This window comes from Aspergillus viridinutans (assembly GCF_018404265.1).
Source record: "Aspergillus viridinutans IFM 47045 DNA, scaffold_2, whole genome shotgun sequence".
Taxonomy (NCBI): domain Eukaryota; kingdom Fungi; phylum Ascomycota; class Eurotiomycetes; order Eurotiales; family Aspergillaceae; genus Aspergillus; species Aspergillus viridinutans.
Window position 1 is genome coordinate 2,365,353 of NW_025091218.1, and position 25,545 is coordinate 2,390,897.

Genomic DNA, 25,545 nt, shown 5'->3' on the forward strand with positions numbered 1-25,545 from the left:
GTTACAGATCAAAGCTGCGACGACGGCTGGCTGTAACGACCCAGAGCTGTGTCCTCGAGTTCGCCATGCATTGCAGAGCACCGGCATGTACTCTTGCCGAAACAGGGGCGCTTCCCACAAACCAGGAAAGAGGATAAGGGAAACAGATTTTTCGCCTTCCTTACAGTAGTCCAGACAAAAAAGGGATCGGCCCGAGCTGGAAAATCGATCCGGTTCCCCCAGCCAGTCACAATATCAGCTTCCTCTTTAGGTGGAAGTTAGATTACTGCACAAGCGCTGCTCCATCGCTGTCAAGCAAACCGGCTTCCCTGACCAGCTCATAGAATTTGCCGCCACGCTTGATCAGGTTTGCGGGCGTGTCAAACTCTGCGACCCGCCCCTTGTCCAAGACCACGATTCGATCAGAGTCAATAATTGTATTAATGCGGTGCGCAATCGTGATGATTGTGCGTTCCTGGAAGACACTGCTGCGCAGGGTGCGTTGGAGCAGCGCATCCGTCTCCACGTCGACTGCCGCCTGTTACAAGCCGTCAGTAAACTTTCATCATGTACAGGAAGAAACGGTGTAGTCAACGGCCACTTACTGTTGCTTCGTCAAGCACAAGGATATTGCTCGGTGTCAGCAACGCCCGCGCCACAGATACCAGCTGACGCTGGCCCTGGCTAAGATTAGATCCTGTTACAATCACGTTAGAACTCGGACTTTTGATTTTTGCAAGGACGCAGAGGGGGGCATGGCGGTGGCAAAAGAGAACTTTACCTCCTTCTTGAATCAGTGCGTCCAGCTGACCGTCCATTTGAGCGATATGCTCCTTGAGTCTGGCATGTTCTACACAATTACGGGGTCAGTCAATTAATCAATGCTTGAGCATGCAGCGAGTCGGGCCCAACATACCTAGGACACTCCACAGCTCCGTGTCATCATGCACATGCCGCGGGTCCAAATTGTCACGCAGAGTGCCCTCAAACATGGCAGGATCCTGGGGAATTATGGCAAGACGTCCGCGCAGGTCAGATAGGCCAATAGTAGAAATATCTAGGCCATCAATACTATAAAAGAACGTCAGAAATTGCAAAGACAACTAGATCGGGCAGGTGTTTCTCACCTGATGCTGCCACCAGCGGCTTCGATGAGCCGGAAGAGCGCCAGAGTCAACGAACTCTTTCCTGCACCTGTACGGCCAACAACGCCTATTTTTTCGTGAGGTTTGATGTCTAGGTTGATGTCCTTGAGCACGAGATCAAGTCCAGGACGGTACCGCGTGCTGTAGTCCTTGAAGGTCACCGCCCCTTGAGCGGGCCATCCGATAGCCGGGCGGTTTTTGAAGATAACATCAGGAGCCTCGCTGGGCAGTTTCGCGTATTCAAGAACCCGCTCGACGGACACAATGTTGGTTTCGACTTCGACAGTCTGTCGAACAATCCAGTTCAAGGACTGAGTGATTTGAAGAGCATAAGACATGGCCAAACCGACCATGCCTTCAGATAGACCACTGCCAGTGGCGACCGAGATGATGGAAAGCACCGCGGAACTCAGAATAATAACCGAACCGATGAATTCCAAACGAACAGCCAACCATCTGTTGGCACCGAGGGATGGAAAGTAAGCCCGAAGATTCGCATCCATGCGCCATTCGTTTTCAAGAGCAAACCGGTTCTCCTGTCGATAGCCGCGGATTGTGGAGATGCCGCCGAGCGACTCCTGGAAGTGAGCATAGATCGGGCTCCTAGTGACGCTGTCCAACCGCTTCAATTCACGTGAGGTTCGCAGGTAGTACTTCTGGTACTGCAGATAAACGTAGCCCAGAGGGATAACCACCAGAATGAAGGCAGGAGTCGTTGCAATGATCACAAACATCGTGAAAAGTGCCTTTGCCGAGTTACTGAACAACTAGCTCGACGTCAGCGGTGACAGATTGTTAAGAGGGCCGGCTTTTCACATACCATGTTGAAAGTACGAGCAAGGACCTCATCAATCCGATACACATCACTAACCAACGTCGTAAGCCCTCATATCAACAGGGTATAGAACTGCATCCTACCTTGAGAATCGATTCAGGATCCGGCCGGACGGAGTAGTCTCGAAAAAGCTCATAGGAGAGCGGAAGATAGAGAATGCCATGCGTTCATGCAGTTTGCGAGAAGCCTGTTGTCGTATTAGTGTAGTTCTTCACTTGTGATCCGATTCAGGCCATACCTCAATCGAGCAAAAAATCCAGAGAATCAAATTTTGAAGGATAACCAAGACGGAAGACCCCAGACCGAAAGCCAGGTAAACACCAATGAACTTGGCGACGTTCGGGTGAGACTGCTTTTCGCTGGCTTCAGACCACTTCTTTAGCCAGAAACTACCGGCAACTTGCGCCGTCTGCCCTCCCAGAAGCGTGAGCAAGTAGAAGCAGACGGCGATAACATTGCTGTTCTTGGCATATTCTCCGTAAACACTCCACTTGACTTTACCCTGCTGCGAGATTTCCTGCGTCTGCTTACTCTTCAGGACGTTCTCTTCATCACCAAGCTTACGCCGAACACCGTGCCAGCTCGCCGTACTGGCACGCCGTAGTGTGACGGTGCTCGATCTCCGCCGAGTAGTGTCAGCGCCGGATCTGATGGGGAGAAGTGATCCTATTTGCTGCTCAGCTTCCGTATCTGATGGCTCTGATTCTGCATTCTCAATGACAGTGGTGGATTCCGAGCCTTCAGGACTAGCTAGATCATGGCCGTCACTGCTGGAACCTTCGTCCTCCGATTCGTTCATGGTTGTGCGTACGAGATTGGACACCTCGCCCTTCATAGCCATCAACTGTTCGTAGGTTCCCTTCTCAATCAAGGTCTTATTTCTTAGGAGAGCAATAAAGTCGGCCTCTTTTAACACAGGAATGGCGTTGGTGGCCAGAATCCTGGTCTTGCCGCTGAGAAGACCATTCCGACCAAGTACCTTGTTGATGAGGTGACGACCGACGTGCTGATCGACCGCTGAAAGCACATCATCAAGCAGGTAGATATCTGCACGAGCGTATACCGCCCGGGCAAGTGTCAAGCGAGCCTTTTGACCACCCGAGAGGGAGATGCCCCTCTCACCGACCTCAGTTTGATCGCCATCGGGCAGGTTGTGGAAGTCATCAAGCAGAGCGCAAGCCTCGATTGTGAGGTCATAGAACTGAGGATCCCACCGATGTCCGAAAACAATATTCTCACGGACGCTGGCATTCATCACCCATGGTTGTTGCGCGACATAGGCGATACGGCCTCGAACAACAACTTCGCCTTCGGTCTTCCAGAGATCACCCAGCAACGACAGAAGGAAGGAGGATTTACCGGCACCGACTCTACCAACGATGCAACTGAGCTCCCCTTTGCGAGCGCTAAAGTCAATGTTCTCAATAACGTTGTCGCCTTGGTATCTGTTCCAGGTGAACGCCGCGTCCCGAATACGGACAGACTCATCACCCACATGGGTCACTGGGTCCTCGAATGTGACTGCATCAGTTTGTAGTTCTTCCGCAGTAAAGTAGTCTGTCAGACGCTTCACAGCCACGGACGCTTCAATGACGGACGTGATAACCATAGGCAGGATTGAAAGTGGAAACGTGAGCAGATTGAACAGAGTCAAGGCCGGGAACACCACGCTTGTAGTCAAAGGCTGATCACTTATCAAGACGTAAATGCTGAAAGTAGAGCACGAGACTAGGAACGGGGTGGACTGCCAGGTGAAGTTTGCAATTGATTGAGTTGCTCCAATCTTGCGAAGAGTGTTCAGCTCCAAGTCGTTTCTGATGTGGCTGAGTTTGTTCATGAATGCTGTATTCCAGGCATAAAGCTTAATGCTCTTGATGTTGTTCAGGATCTCAGTCATCAGTCGTGATCTGGAGTCCTTGTTCTTCATCTGTATGATCTGAAGCTTTTTCATCATTCGGGCAATCACCCCGTTCAACGGGATCATGAGAATCATCACACCAATACCTGCAAACATGCTTACACCGACCAGTTGATAAAGGGACAGCATACAAAGAGTGATTTGGAAAGGAGCGGACCAGAGTTGCATGCCGAATTGAGTCAGGTCTGACAAGCGTTGCTGGTCGACAGCCATATGGTTGACAATATCACCTGTGGTCTTGGATACACGCCCTTCGCTCGAGAGTCTTAGAGACTTGGCGTAGATCATGGCAGTCAAGGCTGACTTGACGCGCATACCGGTATCAAACGCCCTTTGGAAGTACTGGTGCAGACAAATGGTCTGTGTTACCGAGACCAAAAACATCGCCAGCGCGATGGCCACACCACTGATCACGGGCTGAGGTTCATCAGTTTTATATGATTTGATGAAGTTGATTAGGAGGCGCAAGAGTTGCGGCTGGACAAAGGCAAGTACGTCGCTTCCACACTTGATGATTGCGCCGCGCAGGTACGGGCCGCCGAACGATTTCATCAACGCCAGCCACAGAGACGGCTTTGACTTTTTCAGCTCTTCCGCCCATTTTTCCTCCAGAGTGTCTCCTGTGACGCGCGTAGTGTCGCGTCGCCGTAGATTCCACAGATCATCCTGAGTAAGATAGTTCTTGTAGCCGAATTTCATCAATGGTGTCATCCAGCTGAAGGTGAGGACTGCGAAAATATCGGCGTACTCGTACGGGCATTCATCCTCATCACCCAAGGCATCGTACGCACTTTGTTTTTTCGGAACCAGGTATTCGAGTCCGAATTCCAACAGCGCCAGACCGAGGCTAACGTTGATGCAAACAAAGTATGGGAGTTGATCCTCGTAAGCCTTTTGCGAGACCAGCGACCGTAATTTGATGCCGTAAGCGATGGTAAAGAAGAGCCAGTAGAGCAGGACAACGCCGTTGGGCTGTCTGCTGCGCCAGTGCTCGTAATATTGAACCGCAAATATTACACCAAGAGACGCGAGCACCAGAATGGAACTCCAGAAGCGAAAATCAACCAAGAAGAGACGAGGAGCGGACTCGGCTTGGATTGCGGCTTGAAGGGCAGTCGTGAAAATCAGGGCGCCCAGCACAATCTATTAGCGAGGAATGCCTCTGTTAGATAACGATCTGGCTCGGACGGTCGTAACGTCCATTTTAAAAAGAAGATCTTACCAATTTTGCATAAAAGTGCCAATTTTTCGACACGGGCTGAGGCGCACGCTTCTTCAATAAGAACCAAATGGCACCTGCTCCCATGAGCAAGCCCCATGCTGCAACCAGAGCTACTCCAAAATCCAGGAAACATGGTGTAAGATCAAATCTGTATTTGCTTATTGGACCCCATCCCTCGACATCACCACAAAAAGGCTGAAGTTTTTTTGAGGGACTGAACGGAGAGTCCAAAGTCGATGATGAAAGTGGTGTGGAATGGGAATTCCCTAGGATCACCTGGGGGTTGCCATCAAGCATCTTGGTATCCGGACAAACGACCCCAACTCCAAAGATCCCTGAACCGTCTGGCAACAGGAAAGGAGAGGGAATTAACTGAGAGATTAAAAACTCAGAATGCCAGTGATTTCAAATACGAGACTGGCGGATTTTGTCTGATGGCGCAAGGAGAATAATTCGAAGCGATAAGAAACTAGCTGCAGCTTGATTACTAAAGGTCCAGGCTTCGCTGCTGCTGGCGTCTCGGAAATAAGGTAGTATTGGTTCGAAGACACCTAGGTTCGGGTTGGAACTACCTATAATGAATGATTGAGGCAAGGATACTCAATGGGCACTTCAGAATTGAAGATATGTACAGCTCTATTCCACTCAACAATGTCGCGATTTCCAACAAATGTTGAGTATAATACTCTCTGTTGTGATTTGAATAATGACATAACCGTTCGTGCTTAATTCCGATGAGGCTGGAACCGTGAGTCAGTTCGGAGAATGTCTTGGGTCGCTTGGCATGACATTTCCTCACCTTCTCCACGACTCCCCTCAATACTCCGTAATCAGTGAGTCAATTTCTGAAGATGAATTATTGGGAGCTTTAAGACATACGCTGGTGTTCTCCGTCTGGGAGGCGAGCATATTCAAGATAGCTAGACCAATTCAGGCTGATTTAAGCTCGCAGCTATCAAGAATAAACCCTGCTCTGTCTTATCTTGAGCAATCCTCGATGATGTAATGCCTTGCAAGTTGAGGCTTCCTTGGGATCCACCGATCTTCAATTGTTGTCTGACAATCTCTGTACTACATGTTAACACAATATGGTGATGATCAGATCGCAGTTTGACCTTTTCCCCCCTTAGATCGGAAGTATGCAGCTCGCGATATGCCGCTTGTGATAGTTGACGCAAGAAATATAACATCTACTATCGAACATAATGTACGGAGAACGCAACCGATTTCACATATATATATCAAGCGACCCTTAAGGGAGAACGGTCGAATGATTCAGTATCCTGGGTTCATCAGCGTCCCAATCACAACTAGGACTATGTCTGTATAGCACTCCCATGCGCTACTCATAGATTTCCATAAATGATTCTGTGTAATGGCCTGGCTGTCGTGCGATCAGAGCAATTACTCTGTCGGTCATCAATTGCCATATCGGGTCCCCGCTTGAGGCACATAACGACTCCTGCGCTACCCAGCCATATGACTAAGTCTCCTCCATGAGTCAGTAAGCAAAGCCAAATAACTGACCGGAAAATTCTAGAACACTTTCATCAATAAAAGATGATGGAATTTTTTTTTAAAATCATGATACTGGTGCCTGGATTCTCATAATACAGTAGTAGCCCCACACTAAGGCGGTATACTTATCACTTTTGGAGGGTTGCACATTTCGCCGCAGTGCTTTGCGTCTCCGCGATTGAACATACTCTGGAATAAAACTACGTGACAACGCAATGGTCGCAGATACTCCTTTGGTGGAGGAGTTATTGAAAAGACCTCTATATGGTATGCACGTTCTTCTCATGTTCTAGATTAAGTCTGCGCATAGCTGACCCTCATTAGTGTATCATCTTCCTCAGGATCTGCTTTCGACTTTAACCACCAAGGGCGATGACCAATCCATAGCCGTTGAAGATACTGTCGAACCCTCTAGAGAACCGCTCGATCTGTCGACGCTAGACCCGGTGATCGCTACTTCCGCATCTTGCGCCCTTTGCAAAGTCTCCTTTTTGAATGTACAAGAACAACGAGAGCACGTTCGGTCGGACCACCACAGATTCAACGTCAAAGCGCAAGCTAGAGGCAACCCTACTTTAGACGAGGCACAATTTGCTAAAGCGGTTGGAGATTTGGATGAGTCAATATCTGGCTCCGAGTCGTCAGAGGAGGAAGACGACGAAGAAGACGTGCAGCTCTCGGCCTTGCTGAAAAGGCAGGCCAGGATAGCCCAGGCAGCTGAAGAGGCGGAGGAGTCACCAAGCAAAAAGCCAGCTAGCAGGAGCCCTCTTTACTGGTTTTCAAGCTCGCTATTGCCATCCAACACATCACTAGGTGTCTATAGAGCTTTGTTCTCGAATGACGAACAAGATGAACCTAAACACCTCGTTGGTTCGTTGCGAAAGAAGCAACTATCGCCGCTACCAACACAAAGACCGAATGCACAGCAACAAGCGAATGGAACCACGCACAGTCCGCATATCTTCATGTGCATGATAGGAGGTGGCCATTTCGCTGCCATGTTGGTCTCTCTGGCCCCCGAAATTCATCGTAAACAAGGTGGCGTTGAGGAGCGGCAGGCCCGCGTCATCGCCCACAAGTCATTCCATCGCTATACAACGAGACGGAAGCAGGGTGGTTCTCAATCTGCTAGTGACGCCGCTCGAGGAGCAGCACATTCCGCTGGTTCTAGCCTTCGAAGGTATAACGAGGCTGCTTTGGAGAAGGAGGTCAGAGAGCTCTTGAGAGACTGGAAGGAGATGATCGATAATGCGCAACTGTTGTTCATCCGAGCGACTGGCAATACGAACCGAAAGATCGTATTTGGGCAATATGAGGGTCAATTTCTAAAACAGAATGATCCCAGAATAAGAGGGTTCCCATTCAGCACTCGTCGAGCCACGCAAGACGAGCTTATGAGATGCTTCAAAGAACTTACTCGCGTGAAAGTAAGCCAGATCGATGAAGCGGCCCTTGCAGCAGCAGAGGCAAATCAGAGGGCAGAAACTGTGAAGCCTCCAACACCACGGCCGCAGCAGCAAAAGCCAAAAGTGTCGAAGGAGGAGGAGGAGGCTATACTGCATACATCTCAGATACAAGCCCTGATTCGACGGTCCAAAGTACCAGCTTTGATGTCCTATCTCTCCAAAAACTCTATACCCTCATCTTTCGCGTTCCGTCCATCAGATTCTCCGCAATATTTCCGCTGTCCTACTCCCTTGCATTTTGCAGCAAATCTGGACTCCCCATCGGTAGTTTCGGCCCTCCTTACAAAGGCCGAGGCTGATCCAACGGTTGTCAACGGCGAAGGAAGAACTGCTTTCGAGCTTGCCGGCGATCGAGCTACCCGTGATGCATTCCGCGTTGCGCGTCACGAACTGGGAGAGTCCAAATGGAACTGGGACGCTGCCAAGGTCCCAACTGCGGTATCCAAGGAGGAAGTTGATAGTCGCGCAGAAAGGGAGCGGAAAGCTGCAGAAGAGGAAGAGTCAAAGAGGCGCAAGGCTGAATTAGAGCGATTAAAGAAGGAAGAAGCTGCTAGAGCAGCCTCACTACAAGAATTGAGAAAAGCGGGAGGCCGAGCATTAGGAGCGATGGAAAAGACAGCATCTGAAAAGAGAGAAGAAGAAATGAGGGGAATGACACCGGAGATGAGGATGAGACTGGAGCGAGAGCGTCGCGCTCGAGCAGCGGAGGAACGCATTCGAAGGATGCAGGGAAAGTAATCAGTGAGATGTGTCAGTGTCAACACTTGATGATTGAGAATTTGCGAACATTGATGTCCTGTACGAAATAGAATTGAATGAAATAAAGCTGAAATGGATGATGACTTTTTCGACGCGCAGACTTGACCAGCGACTTCAGTACTATTGCACACAGCACCTGACTTTGACTGGGAGGTAATATGAGCTGCTTAAGTCTCCTGAACCTCTTGACAGCGACAACCGCCATCATTAGTCTTGCATGATTACAGTCTTTTCCCAAAGCCCTCCATATTTCCTTACCACTCTCATCTCTACTTTGTATAATGTCTGAGCGCCAGCCATCCTGTCCAGGCTGTTATGTCGGTACACTTCTGGAAGTGGACCCACGAACTGGGAAGACAAGCAACCCATTAACTCTATCCAGCAATAACGAGATATACGTCGGTCGAGACCAGAAACGATGGTACTGAGACTCTCTTTCTATGAATCCTTCAATGCTAATTGTAATCATAGCCAATACGTTGTAAACGATCCATTCATCTCGAACCGTCACCTCCGAATCTACACCATCATCTTCGACCAAGACAATCCCGACGAAGTCGCACCGTTAGTATACGCTCAAGATATCTCGCTGAACGGCACGTCGTGGAACAACTATCCCATGGGAAAGGGAAATGGTAGCTTTCTCTTGAGCGACGGCGATATTCTGAAACTGTCCCCGAGTGTCCACCTTTTGTACCGACGTGACGGCCACAGAGAAGAGGATCACTTTGACGTGCTGCAGAGAGTCGAGATGAGGGTCGGCCTTACTTCTGCTAAAGTTTGAACACATGCTGATTGCGTGTAGGTTTTTGAGGATCAGTACACGATTACACAGCGAAAATTAGGATCCGGGGCGTACGGGCAGGTGCATATGGCGTTCAACAGAGAGACTGGTCAGCAGCTTGCATGCAAGATCGTTGATCTCCGGACTTTGAAGGACAGGGTTCTTGAAGAGTTTGACGGTCAAAGATCCAGGTTCTTCGAAATGGACACGGACCGCGTGGTTGCGGCGCGCACACACTGTGGGTACATCGCAAGGAAAATCCAGGAGAAACTCGAAGTATATGACCGGGAAGCCAGAATCCTGGCAAGGCTCTGCCACGTAGGTTTTGCTCGAGTCCCATCAGAAGGGCACTAACGCAATCAAAGCCGAATATTATTAGGGTCGAAAAGGTGATCCGATCAAGCAATACAATGTGAGACGAGCCTTGATGAGATCCAAAGTTCGCGCTAACTGAAGAAAGATATCTTTTTCAGGACCTCGTGACTGCTGGTGACTTGTTCTCATTCATCCAATACAAAGGTGGAAAGCTTGGTGACATTGAAGCTGCCGTGATCGTGCGACAGGTTCTCATGGCTCTGCATTACCTCCATGAACAGAATATTGTTCACAGAGACCTGAAGCCAGACAATATTCTCATGACGTCCCTGGCGGATGGGAGCAGAGTGGTGCTCACTGACTTTGGATGTGCGAGGCTAGTACAGCCTCGGATTGAGAGAATGTCCACAAAAATCGGCACGTATGACTACAGCGCTCCGTAAGTGCAACTAGGCTTCCATACTTTGATATACTAACTCTTGTCGTAGCGAAGTCCTTCGATCCAGCCGACAAGGCTATACAAAAGCCGTAGATCTATGGTCCCTAGGTTGTGTTGCAACCGTGCTCCTGACGGGGGAACCTCCTTTCAGCTCTCCATTGCCTGAGCGGAAAACCAGCCAGGGCAATCGACAGGGTGCTCTCGACAGACTCGAGGCGAATTTGACCTGCACCATGATTGGCAAGCGGGCGAAAGACTTTGTTCTTCGTCTCCTGGTCTTCGATGAGACAAAGCGCATGGATGTGAAGCAAGCATTGGGTCATTGTTGGTTCACCAATCCTGCTCATAAAGAGGCATTTGAAGCGCTCTACAAGCGATCCGTTAGGGACTGGAAGCCTCGAGTACCGAAGGAGCCACTGATGGTCGAGCTCCGCGATCTGATCCAAGTCCGCAAGACGAACGGAGATGTCGTTCAGATTCAACATTCCCAAGAGGATTTGCCAAGCGAGTTTTCTGGATCAGCTCTTCCAACGGCAAGTGTCGCTCAAGAGGCGATATTGATGGAATCACCATCGCCTGGACAACGCAGAGATCTCTCTCCGACACTCTCCGATCCTGACCTGCCGCGACACGGCCAACTAAACGACAATCCACATCAATTCCATGATCTGGAAAACGACATTGCCGAAATTGACTCGGAAGCAAGGTATCTAAGTTCTTCCGAGCAAAGCCTGGAGACTTCCGAGCAATCTGAAGTACATAGAGATCAGAGCGAACAGTTCAACCAGTATGAGTGGGCGATTCCATCTATAAACCCATATCTTTCAAAGGCCAATACTGCACTCTTGAAGAATATCAACGATAGCCCAACAGGGAAGAAGAGTGCTCAGAACACCTGGGAGGAACTTGAGAATGAGGTCTACGAGGAGGTCAGAAATAGTATCACCGGGAAGCGGCAGCATTTAGTATATGGCACGAACATTGTCAAAAACTGGGTTTGATTCAATTCGGCGAGCGCCAGGATGTTGAAGACTATCAGTATGGAGGGAGGTAAGAGAGGCCAAAAGGATGACAAAGATTTTAAATCTCGGGGAAGTATCCTGAATGAGATTCCTAGATCGTTGATCACAGAAGAATAACTATGGGCTTGAATCTCTGGAAGATATGGCATTCCGATACAATCGCTCTGATAACGATGTGAATGCAATTAGCAGACATGATCCGCGAGATGCGAGACCTTCAGGCCCTGGAAGGCATGGGTGTTGCTTCTGTTAATAGTGGTTTTTACTTTGACTGCTGTATTCCTGACCCTAAAATTCAGGAACTTATCAAATAATAAAGCAAGTCCTGGCCTTTAGTATTTACTCATGGCGATCTTAGCAAAGCCTCAACATTCTCGTGCGCGGAGACAACGTTGTTGGTATCATCGATTGGGAAACTGCTGGTTGATATCCCTCATATTGGGAATCCACTTCTGCACACCAAGTCAGCCCACAAAACTCCCGGGTCAATGAGTTTCATACGACCGATGCCTGAAGCGCTGGCGATGGAATGGATCCATCAAAAACACTTTGGAGGTGTCTAAGCAATCCTGGCTTGTGAGTCATGATTCATACAATGATCTCCTTCCGCTGCATCAAGTCATAGGTTGGAACCTGTCTCATACTAAAGTCGCCCTGGCCATCAAGCTATCAAAACGATGCTGGTCTTTCTTCCGTTGACAATGATCCATGGCCTCGCTGCGCACCTTGTCCCGCTCGACGACGCTCGTGCCTAAAGCACTGGGATTGACCTGAAGCTTTTCCAGTGCCTCCTTTACCCAAAAGACGCATGATTAGAGGCGGACTTGCACTGCCAACCAAGAGCAGATTTCTGCAAATATTTGTGATAGAACACTGACTACGCCAGCAGCCTTGGCCGTCTGGGACGAAGTTAAAGTTTTACAGCTAATTTGAGCCAAGCCAGGAGGTATACAAAGGAATATCAATGGTCGCCTGACCACAACGGTCGTTACCTTGCACCTTCAGCTCTACTAGTCGCTCACTCGAAAGTATCCCAATGGAGGAGACTGAGACAGTAGGGATGTTCATGGAATGGGACCGATCTTACCTCTGGTCACTGGTCAGCAGGAGTCACCCTTGTTACCACCTGGAAATGGAATAAATGTTTTAAGCAAGACTCGGATGGACCAACCACGTATAAGCATGATACTGGTTATGAGCTATACTCGACAAATAGCACCGTGTGATGCACATTGACCAAAATCCGCAATGTAGCTCTCAAGGGTAGCGAATGTTGCCATGACAGTCGAGTAGCCTCATCTATATGTCAATATTCAAGACTAAATGGGGCTGCGGGGCATCACTGCATGTCTTGTATAATCGTGCTTGCGGAATGTTGATCATAGCTATCGGCGAGTGATCTAGATCCCTTGCATGTGTCGGGCCTGTTGAAGGCTGGGACTCGTTTGTCCGGGCGACAGGAGGATACGACTCTTCTTAGCTGTCACCCTAGACTCTGCCCTGGGTTCTGTCTCTGTTGCCTGGCGATGTAAGCCCTTGATGTGTAACGCAGATGAATATTGCTCATTGAAAAGGGCAGCAAAGAAAGTTTCACGCCCTGTGCTCCTTTCGTAGACTTGACCTCGAGGATCATGAAGCTCTTTGTTTAGGATCGCCATCCTGGAGGTGTATGTCGTTGCTGTCTTTATTACGGGCTGTGTCGCCAGCCATTATCAACGAAATTTATGCTTGTGGCTTTAAGCTAAGCATGATGTATGCTGCCAGAACCATAAGAACAAGGCACCGTGAGCTGCAAGATGATGAAATATGGCCGCAAAGGATCAGGCAGCACCACGAGCATATCCTTGCATCAGCTTAGATCAAGCAAGGCCATTGATACCCATACAGGGTTGACTAGAAAAGACAGGGTGTCCCTGGTTTCAATCAAGCAAAGCCTGGCTGTCTATGTCTGGTGAAACACAAGGCTGAAGGGACAAAGGAGAGTCTCCGCCACCCAGAGAGGAACCTTGATAATAGATCAGAAGGTTATCAGTCTCAAGCTCCGAAAGTGAGTTTCCCCACGAGCAAGAATGTGAATGTCTCGAAGAAGCAAGGGACAAGGGTGGGATGGTGGGTTGATGGCTTGATACTATCGTGGTCCCTATCGATATCACCGATAAGATGGGATGATAGGAGGGTTTTCGGAATCAGTACCCTTGCAGGTCGGCAGGGACTGGAGACAGTTTCCGGTACTCCTCCGTACGGCAAGTAGTGAAGTTTTAGGCTCTCCATCGTTATTAGCTCAACTGTCTTCATATTAACTAACTTGAAGCGGAATCGTGGCCGTGATCTCCAGGCATCGAGCTCGAAGTGCGTGTAGCCTGAGGTGTCAGTGTTGTTCTGATTGGTCAACGCGAAAACGCGACCTGGACGCGTATCGACGCGTCTCGTGTCGTGTCTGTAATATTACCTGATCAGGAAAGCGCGCGGTTCATGGATGAATTCTGTATATGTGCACCAGAAATTGGGAGAAGAAAGAGGACCGATGTGGATGATGGATGAGTTGAGAGAAATGAGCAAGTCTACAGGACTTAGGATGGTCTTTATTACTGCTGCTGGAGAGGATTGGGATGGACCGCAGGATGCTATCCTAGAGGGAAAGAATGGAGGGACAATGTTCCCTGAGACCAGGGCATTCAGAGACACAGTTCTTCTCCCTGGTAACTTCTATTCAAGGTGATTTCATTGATTTCGAGAACTCTCTGGAAGGTGTTTCCATAACTGTCTTGGTCCGTAACCTCATCTTATGACACGCTAATAGAATGTCAACGAACATGCACATGCAGCTGCACATGCAATGCTCACCCGATCCTTCCGAGCAGCTCAGACCAGAAAGCCATGACTTCATGGCGTGTCACCGGAGGACCGTTGTCAATTGGAGATGTGGCTTGTTGCTGGGGACTATGATGCAAGGTCGAACTTTCATCCCTCTCTCCCTCGTGTCTCAGTTGGAGTCAATGAAAATCATAGTGTATGTAGACCGGGACTGTGGATCAGACAGAGGGGATAAGTAGTTCATGAATCCGGTGAAGGCAGCATCAATTCAAGTGGAACGAGGGAAATAAGACGGGGCCTTCATCCCGTCGAGGAGACAGACATCAAGGAGCAGAAAGCGAACCAAGAGGAAAGGGACGGAGAGAGAGGTCTCCGGGTCTTTGTCCTTTCAGAGAGTGCCCCATCTTTCAACAACTGCAAAGAAAGTGCTTGAGGATTCTGCAGACACTTCTTATTCATGATTCTAAAAATGTTCTTTGGGTATCCACAGTGTATCTGATATCTAATTTCCCTCCATATTCGATTGTTATTTAGCTTATCGCCGCTTGCGGAACTCCACTCTGTGACAGACTGACAGTGACTGTGCCCAGTTGTCCCTCCACCAGGTTCCCTTTTTCCCCCCCCAAAATTTAATTATCGCTACATTATTATTGTTTCCACCTCAACTTCCACAACTCTCTCCATCCTCCATCATTATTTCATCCACCAAGTCAATCGCACAACTCGGAAACTATTCCATTTGACAGCGCTCATTTCGAAATCTATCATCCACTCATTTTGATTTTCCTATCGCGTTTTACTGCCGACTGGACCTCCCCCGGCGCAAAACACTTCGCGCTGGCGCATTCCTCTGGCGCGCCCACACAAAGCCATTCCCTTCATTCAACACCGCCACTATCAGATCTATCTATACAATCCTTCATTCCGTGTCGCTTGATACGTTTGATATCCATGCTCGCAACCATGTTGCTCCCTTCTGCGCTTCCCTGCGACATGCGACGCTCCTCAACCCGGTCGCGCTTCACACCCAATCGCCTTTTCTCGACGCCTCCCCCGTCCGACAACGACGTCTTTCCATCAAGCAATGGGCTACTGGGGACCTGTCGCGCCCTTCAATCTCTTCTAAGTGGCTCTCCCGCACCGTCTTCGCGACGAGCCAAACCAGAACGTCTCCAGAGTCCGTTCCACCTCGCATCTTCCACATCCTCCACACGGCCACGAAAGCCAAAGACACAAACACGCTCTCGACCTTCCTCTCTTAAACCATCACCGAAACCCTCTCGCGGCGCAAACAAGCGCACACGCGCCAGCTACGAGGCCGACAGCGACGCAGACTCAGAAGTTCAGACTCCGCGCGCTCGATTTTCCACCCCAAAGCGTCGACGCTACGTCCCCTACGATCTCCCCCTCGGTCTATCGCAATCAGACTTTTATTCTCTGAATTCACCACCAACCACACAATCGCCGCCCTCTCCCGCGCAGCGACGACAGCAAGAGCTTTGCGACGAGGTGCGCGCACCGCTGCCGCCCTCGCCGTCTCCCTCCTCGCAGTCGCAGTTTGATCCCGACGCAGCGCTACCGTCCATTGAAGAAACGGGGCCAGATTCTTGGACCTCCGAAGATGACCGGCAACTTGTGGAGGTTGTCCTAGAAAAATTCCAGCTCTCCAAGCGCGACTGGGACGAGTGCGCGCGCCAACTCGGCAAGGATCAGGATAGCATTGGGCGCAGGTGGGAGGCGCTCATTGGAGAGGGGAATGTGGGATTGCGACGCGGACGGCGGATGGTCCGCGGTCGAATCGATGAGAGTTGGCTTTAGCTGCTCTCTTCTGCATCCGTCGCCTTCGACTTTTTGCCTCGACTGAACTTGATACCTGATTCATGGATATACCTTTCTTCTATCCCAAGTGCTATGTATTTTTACGACATCCGTTCGGCTCTACTTTCGACCATACCTATGCTTACGGCAGTGGTTTGTATTACTTTATTATCTTCCGGTTCTTCGGTGTTTGGTTATCTGCTATCGCCGTCGCAAATTGTCTACCGGCTTTTGACTGTGATCTATCTTGTCTGTATATTGTGCCGATGTATAATACTATCTAACATTTCTATATCATCATCTGATGTCATTCCTTGTGCAACCAGAACTTGTGGTCTTTCTTTGTTCATTATGCGGTGCGTTCTTTGTCCAACCACATGGCATAATGTATTGTTCTCGGACTCCGCTTTATACAGAAAGTCTATTATAATATTTGTAGAACTTGAACTAAATAATACAGGAAATGCTGATGGTAATGATGAAATGACCCGAACGCCAAACACCCAGCTCAATGATCGTAGCGAAGATGATGCACTAGAATCTGCAAGTTCGTTAGTCACGCTCTCAGCGTAGCAGGGGAGGAAATGTACCTGATTTCATAACTGCCCGCACGAGTCATATACCGCACCCACTTGACACTGCTGTAGTTGCTCTTCTCAAACACCTTGAGATACCGCACCAGCAACCCACTACTGGTAAACATCAACAGACTAAACGACAGACTCAGCGGCGGCCGGCTCCACGCCTTCTGGTTCGTCATGCTGGTCAGCGTCGCCTCCGCCGTAAGCACGTACTCGCTGCCGCCGGAGAACCGCGCAATCTTCCAGACGATATTGTTATGCTCGGGCTCGTACTTGGCGCGGCCCTGGCTCGTCCGCTCGGTGGTCTTGGCCGTGTTCAGCGGCGTCGGGATGCGGACGACGACGTTCGTCGCGAACAGCTTCGAGCTGTAGTTCGCCTTGATGGCGACGCTGTACTCGACCTTGGTGGTGCCGACCTCGCGCACGATCGGGTGCACCTTGAAGGGGAGGTTGACGTTCTCCGTGGCGCGGTACCGCATAAGCTCGAACTCGCCGTCCGGCGGCACAAACGAGATGATCCGGTCCGCGTCGAAGCGGCCCAGTTTCACGCACTGGTGGAACTGGCAGTCTTCCAGGGTGACGGAGCCGGCGGCCGCGCGGGTTGCTTTGCTGCCGGAGGGGGCGCGCGAGGACGAGGACGAGCCTGCGCCGCCGCTGCTGTCGCCGTCGAGGAGGAGGCGGTCGTTCAGCCCGAACTTGCACTCCGGGGTGCCGGAGAGGTAGGCGCGCATGACGATCTGGCCGGTGACGTCGGCGCGGAGCACGGTGCCCGTTGCGGACATGAGCAGGTTCACGTCCTCGATTACGTCCACGAAGGCTTCGTTCTTGCGGTATTTGACGTCTGCGCGGCGCCAGGAGAGCGCGCCGGTCGCTTGCATTGTGATCCGGCTCGAGTCGGTCGGGTTGTTGACGATGGCGGACTTGACGCCCTCCGTTGTGATGTACATCTTGAGCGTGTCCGGGTCGGTGTTTTGGGGATAGCCAAAGTCGAGGATTTCTGGGAAACGGTTATCCTCCACTCCGTCCCTCTGTTTGAGGAAACACTCACCATCCAGCAACTCATAAATCAAAACAAAATTATTCTTGACGGCCTCCTCGTCAAATTTCCCAAAGTAGCTCTTCCCCAGCAACACCAGCCGGTACAGAAACTCAAACACCAATGCCGCGTTGGCATTGCTCTTGGTCACCGCCACCAGGTAGATATTCTCGTGCTTGACATGGCTGAACGTCGTCGATCCCAGCGTCAGAATGGGCGAGCGCACTTGGGGGTTGGAAATGACCTGGATGCGGAAGATGTCGGCCAGGCGCGGACGGCAGTCATTGCGAAAGGCGCGGAAGATGAGGTTCTCGCCTTTTTGGTTGAAGACGAGAATGCCGGAGAGCATCTTGAATATGGGGTCACTGGAAGGGGGAAAGGAGGGCGTCGGAATGGGTGCCCTGGCAGAAGGGAGGGATTAAATTGGGGATCTTGCCGGAGAAGCTCTCAGGATAAATTGGGGCCGAAGGTGGGGAAGTCGGTCAGTTTAGTCCAGACCATTTCTACTAAGCAACTACTATCAATCAATTCGATCATTCACAAAATTACTGCCAAAGTCTCACAATGTTATTAGCAAGTATTTACATGAAGTGTGACGCTCCGTTGATGGTTGCTGCAAAATTTAGCAACTTATGTCGCAAGATCCTAAGTACATCAAAGTCACAGGTACAGAAGATAGCCTGGACACACTGACGGACATGCATATGAACAGATCGGCATGTCCTCTGCAACAGATTTCAATCTCTAGAGAAACAAGTCTGAAGTTGCGGATGTGGATATCATTGAAGATGACAAGATCCAACAGGCAAAAAAGCCCAGTATTCCGAATTCGCCTTAAAACCCGCTAGATATCACGCACAACGGCCGTTTCAAGGGGTATACAAGAATTAAAAGGGGTATAAAGGTATTAAAGTAAGAGGAAAGAGAAGAAGGCAAGGTCCCAGATGACAGCCCACCTGACATGTTGTTGCAGCTTAGAATCCAAGCCCAACGCCACTGTTTGGTCTCGTCCCCGGCAGTGACACGCCCTCGCTGTGGATGATGCCAACCTTGGGATCCGGGATTTGGATGTCCAAAGACATGTATGCCGTCCGTCGCAGACTCCATATATGTACCCCATCCTTCGCGCCGACCTCGCGATTCCACTTGTCAAGCCAATCCTCCACCCGTCGCAGATGGGTCTTGATACCAGGGGCACCGATATCTTCCCACAACCAACCTGTGACCAGACCCAGCGCGCCATCAATCAGATTGCGGAAACTGAACGGATCAAACGCCTTGATGAGTTCCTCGTTCACCGTCGCAATCACCCGCCGAAACTCTTGTTCCGGTAGTAACGGGTCCAGAATCTCAGGATAGAGGTTCGAGAACGTCGGCGCCAGATCCCCCTTCACCATCCAATCGCGTCGTATTCGAATGATTCGAGTCGTGAGGTATTCTTGCGACCCGATGGGAACATGTGGATTGACATGAGGGTAGCAAGGATGCGCGGGGCCCCATGCCAACTCCTCCGCGACTTCAGCCTCTCCGCCGGTCGGTGGTGCACCTGTGTTTGATGGAATCGAGGCGATTTGCGACTGTGAACGCAGGGAAATCTGTGACGGTCTATGGCGCGGACGATCCCCATGCAGCGGTCCCAGCGAACCCTGTTGATCAGCGAGTGTATCCTGGGCTAGATGGGCCCGTTCGGGCGACCTAAGGTCTTTTTCCTCTTGAGAACCATTGTTGCTGTGTTCCACCTGTTCGGACATCTCCTGCAGAGCAGAATGGCGATCGAATGTGCCACTGCGCCTCTGCCCTCGAGGCACTGCGATGCTGGAGCGTCCACTCTCGGCCTCGCCCTGACTGCGCTCTACTACCAAGCTTGTTGGGGTTTGTGACAACCGACTGCGGCGTCGTTCAGGGATGGTCAGAAGCGGATACGCGTCTCGGTGCGCTTCCAGAGGCAGGTGCTCGTCGGAAATCTGCAGCGGATGCGGGACGGTGACTGGGGTAATTCGGGGTACGTAATTGACTGGGTTAGCGAGTCGGACAGCGGGGGGTCGGAGTATGGTAGTGGTGAGCAACGAATGCGTCCGTTTTTGGAGTTGTTTTTGCCGGAGGGTGGGTTTTTTCAGGCTGTTTCGAGTGGGATAATCGGTAAACTGTGATGAGTATGGGGAGGCACGACGGTCGAACTCGAGAGAACGGTGCGTGTGATGGCGGTGGAGGCGAGTAGTGGAATTCTCTTCAGCCTCGGGCGATGATAGTATGTGCGAGTGTTCCCAGGCCGTTGAAGACGCCGTTTTGGGAACAAGGACTGAGCCACCGGGCGACAGGGATAGAGGAGCGGACGAAATGGTCGTCGCAATGGCTTAGGGGGAGGCCTGGATATTACCACCACTATCGCTAGTAGGAGCAATAATAATAGTAATAATAATAGGGATGATGATGGAGGAGGAGGAGAAGGGGAAAAGGGCAGGCGGTGGTGTGCGGCAGGGGAGGCTGTGATTGGCGGACAAGACTCAGAAAGGGGCGAGGCAGGGGACATGGAAGGCCCAAGCAGAGCACAATGACATCGACGCGGTGGTCCCTCGATGTCGATGCCTGATGATGTTTGAATTGATGCTCAGGATGATGGTGGTCAAGTGCGAGAGTCAGGGAAAAGAGATGGATTGGTATGGTCTGTTTCGATTTGATTTGATTCGAATTGCTCTATGTACGTTTCTCAATGGTTTGTACCTAGTCAAGCAGGTCTCTGTCTCAATAGAAGTGGCTCTCCCAACAAGGCTGTACAATTAGAGGGGAAAAAAGGGAAGAGAAAAGAAACATAAGGGAGAGAACGAGCGAAGACGCGACAATTGATATAGGACGAAAATTTAAGAGCACAGGTGGATAGTCAATAATGACCAAGACGATCCAATAGCCCAAGTAAGGCCCAAGAGTCGCCTCAATTTTCTTTTCCCCATCTCCAAGAAAACTTAGTCTCTCCTGTATAAAGAAAGCTTCAAGGGTATGACGCTATGTATGTACTTTTGTCCTTCAGGAAATCGACGCTTACGACCTCGTATTATTGGTTATGAATCCTTTGGTTGAAGAAAGGGACATGGATGACTGTTTCATTCCCTGCATTCTGTCATGCAGTTCTCACCTGCCAAACGTCTCAGATTGGAATAGGAGCCACTCGTTGCAGTCTTGCAGTTTTTTCATACAGCAGTCATGTTTGCCTCTATCTAGTCTACCCCACGGAGTAAAACCTGAGAAGGGAAAACACAGCTACTTCACGGACTGTCCCCTGCCCTAAGCCCCTGGATTTGCTGCTATATTTGTCTGCCGGATCACTCGGCCAGATTGACTATTCCTTGCCTAACTATCTACTCTGTAATACGTACCTAAGAATTATTCTAGTACAAATCGATTGAAAAGACGGCCCAGTGGATCGAATTTTTGAATAGTGAGGCGTCCGGATCGTCCAGGATGCACTACCTAGGTCATCCGAAGAATGTGTCTTTCTTGCATTACTACCTCCCAGTTTGATTCGTGGAACTGATCTAACGAGACGCTCTCTAAGGAACATAGGTAGTCGGGATCACTGTCTTGAAACTAAATATTATCTACTTATCACAGACGTCAAGTTTGTTCCCGTAAAACATGTGTAAAGCTGAAACATCAGGTCTGGACTGCGCGTCTGTACGGAGTACCCTAGGGTGTACTTAACTTTACCCCGGAGTATCCGGGATCATCTCTATCGGTCTATCTGTGTAAAAGTGCAGTGTTACCGCCCATTCATGCTTTGATTCGCCCTGGCTTGCATGCGTCGCATGGCTTCCCGATGCAAGTCACTCATATCCCCACGCTGCATCCCGTCGGTTATTGCCCTGTCGAGATTGACTTGCAGGGAGGAAGCATTCCGCCCCGGTGCCCCAAAAGGGAACGAAGTGTGAGAGCCAAAGCCTGTCCCACCGATTGGTAGATCCTGTTTCGCCAAGGGATTGTGTTTGTCCTTCAAGTTTTCCCGAATAGATTCTCTCCACGCGGCCATGACCGCTTGAGCATTTCCAGGCCGCGATACGCCCGATTGACTCCATTTCGGGGCTGAGACCGGCATGCTTATGTGCGGACTCGGGACTTTTTGTTGATGCAACATTGCACGGCGACGAGAGAGGGGGAAGTCATCCCCTGATTCCGGAAATGAAGTCGTCGGGGAACTCTGGGCTGAAGCATCCATTGCAACAGACTGCGTAGGGCTGTTCCGCGACGCCCACGGATCAAGGCTGAGACAAGTAGACGAAACCCGACTCCGCATCATATCCTCTCGTACTGCAAGGAGTGGGGGCGGCCCTTTCCACCTCGGTTTGGTGAGCTCGGGTTCCCCTTGAGGTTGTTCAATCGGGATAGGTGGGCTGGATGCGCCTGGGAAAGCAGGATACCCGGCGCCGTAGGACACCGGGCTTGGGAGAGGGGTGGTGGACGATAAGACGATTGTGGAAGGTACTCCTGAAGACCTGTCCACTGGTTGAGCTTCTCCCACCCTTTGTGGACTGATTGCCGAAGTTGTGCGCAGCCTGTAGTCGTTACATATTTGCTGAATGTCGTTTGCGCTCTGCTGTTCTTTTCCGGGGCTGGCACGCAAATTGGCAGCGGGTGGTGGTTGCGCAGTGAGAGGTGTTTGCAACAGCTCCTCGACGTTGACAGGAGCAGGAGCCTCTTCAGCCTCTATAGGGATTTCTGCTGCCTCCTTTGTGATAGGCTCAATAGGTTCTGGCTCGGGAATTTCTGCATCACAAAGATGCTTGGCCCATTCATTCGTGCGATAGGTCTGGACTACCCTCGATGTCCGCTCCGGAAGATGTCTCACTGTTTTGGCGTCCAGTTTGGGCTTTTCCGTTTTCCGTTTACTCTTTAGTTTGGAATGCGACGGCGAGGGTCGCTGGCTCTCGAATTCAGCACTAACTCGGCTTTGACGATYCCCTGTGCCTGGTGGGGTCTTCAATGAGATATGTTCTTCTGAAATTTGAAGATTCTGCTCCTCCGGGCGGCTAGTTTTCATATTTTCTTCGATCGAATTTGTGTCGTTGCAGTCTGCAGTCTCGGCTGTGGCGTTTGTCTGTAAATCTTTGGAGGTCTCCAAAGACTGTCGTTGTGTGCTCTCAGAGACCTCTTCGGCCTCTGCATCGGCTCGAGAAGGCAATGGTGGACATACTCCATCAGCTTGCGTCGTCGACTGTTTGTGCTCTGTCTTCTTGCTATCCGGCCGAGACTCAAGTCCTTGCAAACTTCCCCCATTGTCATCGGATGGATGTCTTTCGTTCTGGCCAACGTCTTGAGCCTCTGTTTTCGATTGCTTCTGTATCGTACCGTCTATAGAAGTGTCTCTTCCTTCCACATTGCGCAAGCCTTCCTCCTCTCCGCGAGCATCTGTTTCTTGCACAAAGACTGAATCCTGTTTGGCGAGGCATTCTTCTTCACCGTCGATGCCTTCACCTTTTTCCACTTCCACGTTGCTGTTGCGCCCTTCAGAGGGAATGACAGTTTCTTGCACTGCTATTTCAGGGTCCGAGCGAGCCTTGACCGCATCTTCGTGTGATTCAATTTCAACGCCATGACAATCCGAGCTTCTATCACTCCTGTCATCCACGGCGCTTTGTGCAGATATCGACGACTCGTCATCAATATGCGCTAGGGCTTCTTGTGATGGTGCAGGTCGCAGGCTGCTCTGTACAGACATCCTCTTCCAGAGTGTCATTCCGGAGAAGCGCTTCGAGCGTACCGTCGCGGTGTCTGAGCCAGCCATGGCAGTCACATCAGATTCCTTGTCATCTATCAGTCTCGCCGCGGCCGCCCCGTCAAAGACCTTGAATGGCATTGGATGTGTGCCATCAGTTGTCTTCACAGTCGTGTCTCCATGTCTTTCGACTTCGGTATCTCCCGTAGCCTGAGTCACATCTGAGAATGAATCCTCACTGCACTCTTGTTTTCTACAGTCAGAGCAGCGATAGGAGACCTGGGATGAACCGGAAATGCTGTGGACGTCGGCCACGTCACCCTTCTCAAGATCCTCCTTATCAGCAGCACATTGAGTGCCGTCTCCAAGCTCGGGCATGAGCTTTGCTTCCACATCCGCGTATTGAGCTTCCCATGCTTGTCTTTCCCGCATGTTATTCTCCTCGAGCCTGCGGGCAACTTCAGCTTCGGCCTCTTCTTTCCTCTTCTCTTCCTCTTTCTTGACTGCTTCATCCTTGCTTCTCTTCTCTCTGATCACTTTCCACAGTCTGAGCTGCGACACAACACCTAAGATAGCAACAATCACTGTGACGGCAAGCTCTACCCGGATATTGCGAGTGATTGGGTAGGTTCCAGTCCCCAGCGGGAATACATCTTCGTTGAGTCCTTCATGAAGGGTGAGTAAGATTGCGAGGAAGAACAGACTACACCGCACTTACCCCATATATAGAGCCAGAACTCTTTCAGTCCAGCCCGGCTGTAGCAGTCGATCCCGAGGGCAACAGCCGTACCTCCCGAAACAGCAGCTGACACTATCAGCCCATAAGGACGCGTGTGATGACTAAAGGACAAGGCGTAGAATGCGACGGAGATCGCGCCGATGAACCCGGCTTTGACATTTGTGTCTGTGAGAAGTCCTCCAGGCCTCAGGCAAAGAAGCCACATGCTCACACAGAACCCTCCCAGGAGGCATCCAAGCCCTTCAGTCAATTCCTTGAACACAATGGAAAGCGCTCCAAATGTCAGTCCTGTGAAGAAAATTGCCACGAGATATGCTCCTTGTACCGCCACGCGCACAGGAGGATTCATCACATATACAATCAAGACCTGATTTGTCAGTGTACAGTACGACTAGGCTTGCCATGCGATAGGCTTACCGTCACTCCTAAGCTTGTAAGAAAGGCGGCAGATAAGAAAACTTGAACCCTGGGTCAAATATGTTAGCTCGGAGAACTTTCTACAGGCGAGATCCTGACAGTACCATGAATTGCGTATTCCAATCAATGCAAGGATGACTCCCGTAGCTATAAGGATAAAGCCGCCAACCCCAAACGCTGGAGTCACCTGGGGCTCAAGCGGAAGGGCGCCAGGCGCGGGCGTAACTGTTCCATCTTTCCGAGATTAGCTTTTAGAGGTTCCAATGAGGGAGGATGCACCCACTCTCAGATACAGTTGATGTGTTGAGCGACACGATAGTCGTTGATGCCGGCGCGATGTTGTTCGAAGTGGTTGTGGAGTTCACTTTGACTGTCGCATGGTTTACTGCGCTCGTTGCTGAACCGCTTGGAGCTTGGCTCCCTGATATTGTCGCAGTAGGCGATTCGTCTCGAGCTCCTAGAGCACGAACTGGCTGAATTTTATCGCGGCCAACATGCGGTATTGATGCTGCAAAAACAGATAGTCTAGATATAATACAGACAACCAAAGCAAGGAGAGGCAGCAATCTCATCTTGACTGCGAGGGTGACTTTTGTAATGATCTCAAACGCGATCGATAGAGACGGTTGCCGAACTTAGCAGGCTGGTGACGCTGACGAGTACTTCTGAGATAGTGTCGACAGATCTTTCCAATTGTTCTTCACATACTTTGGCCCCTAAGTTCACCGTGGACAATAACCTTGAAAGAAGACATTAATCGGTGCCAAAGCTGCGCTTTTACTTTGAAGTAAATTGGACTGTCAATTTTCGAACAAGCTGGGAGACGAAAAAGAGATCTAAGTCTTTCCAGACATATATGTACTGATATACATCATATCGCGCTTCTCGGCGTGACCGCCCCGAAAGTGAAAAGGAGCGTCCTTATGGCCCAGGTGCTCAGAGCCTCAGAGAGCTGGCAATAATATTTTGTAGGGATAAACTCCCCAGTCGGTACACCGAATCATGCAAACGAGAGATGCATGGCAGACTGGGCG

At 50.4% G+C, this 25,545-nt stretch overlaps 7 protein-coding genes across 7 annotated transcripts; 3 read left to right on the top strand and 4 right to left on the bottom strand.

Moving 5' to 3' along the window:
• Positions 1-262: 262 nt before the first annotated feature.
• Positions 263-5,396, bottom strand: Aspvir_004337 (ATP-binding cassette glutathione S-conjugate transporter YCF1; the record flags this gene model as incomplete). The annotated part of the gene is made up of 9 exons (XM_043267566.1): positions 263-517; positions 585-676; positions 761-829; positions 896-1,050; positions 1,107-1,891; positions 1,945-1,990; positions 2,043-2,146; positions 2,198-5,020; positions 5,100-5,396. 9 exons carry the CDS (start codon positions 5,394-5,396, stop codon positions 263-265), a joined length of 4,626 nt encoding a protein of 1,541 aa, XP_043123501.1.
• Positions 5,397-6,832: 1,436 nt separating this feature from the next.
• On the top strand, positions 6,833-8,821 carry Aspvir_004338 (putative C2H2 finger and ankyrin domain protein; the record flags this gene model as incomplete). Its single annotated transcript, XM_043267567.1, has 2 exons — positions 6,833-6,884; positions 6,942-8,821. 2 exons carry the CDS (start codon positions 6,833-6,835, stop codon positions 8,819-8,821), a joined length of 1,932 nt encoding a protein of 643 aa, XP_043123502.1.
• Positions 8,822-9,123: 302 nt separating this feature from the next.
• Aspvir_004339 (FHA domain-containing serine/threonine-protein kinase) lies at positions 9,124-11,381 on the top strand (the record flags this gene model as incomplete). The annotated part of the gene is made up of 5 exons (XM_043267568.1): positions 9,124-9,263; positions 9,314-9,599; positions 9,648-9,944; positions 10,100-10,380; positions 10,430-11,381. The coding sequence occupies 5 exons, from the start codon at positions 9,124-9,126 to the stop codon at positions 11,379-11,381; spliced, it is 1,956 nt and encodes a 651-aa protein (XP_043123503.1).
• A 3,798-nt stretch (positions 11,382-15,179) lies between these two features.
• Positions 15,180-16,034, top strand: Aspvir_004340 (uncharacterized protein; the record flags this gene model as incomplete). Its single annotated transcript, XM_043267569.1, has 1 exon — positions 15,180-16,034. One exon carries the CDS (start codon positions 15,180-15,182, stop codon positions 16,032-16,034), a length of 855 nt encoding a protein of 284 aa, XP_043123504.1.
• A 556-nt stretch (positions 16,035-16,590) lies between these two features.
• Aspvir_004341 (AP-2 complex subunit mu) lies at positions 16,591-18,000 on the bottom strand (the record flags this gene model as incomplete). The annotated part of the gene is made up of 1 exon (XM_043267570.1): positions 16,591-18,000. One exon carries the CDS (start codon positions 17,998-18,000, stop codon positions 16,591-16,593), a length of 1,410 nt encoding a protein of 469 aa, XP_043123505.1.
• A 625-nt stretch (positions 18,001-18,625) lies between these two features.
• Aspvir_004342 (ERF4 family protein) lies at positions 18,626-20,209 on the bottom strand (the record flags this gene model as incomplete). Its single annotated transcript, XM_043267571.1, has 3 exons — positions 18,626-20,004; positions 20,029-20,039; positions 20,202-20,209. The coding sequence occupies 3 exons, from the start codon at positions 20,207-20,209 to the stop codon at positions 18,626-18,628; spliced, it is 1,398 nt and encodes a 465-aa protein (XP_043123506.1).
• A 1,196-nt stretch (positions 20,210-21,405) lies between these two features.
• On the bottom strand, positions 21,406-25,083 carry Aspvir_004343 (uncharacterized protein; the record flags this gene model as incomplete). The annotated part of the gene is made up of 5 exons (XM_043267572.1): positions 21,406-24,020; positions 24,074-24,461; positions 24,512-24,560; positions 24,616-24,745; positions 24,795-25,083. 5 exons carry the CDS (start codon positions 25,081-25,083, stop codon positions 21,406-21,408), a joined length of 3,471 nt encoding a protein of 1,156 aa, XP_043123507.1.
• Between the last annotated feature and the right edge of the window lie 462 nt (positions 25,084-25,545).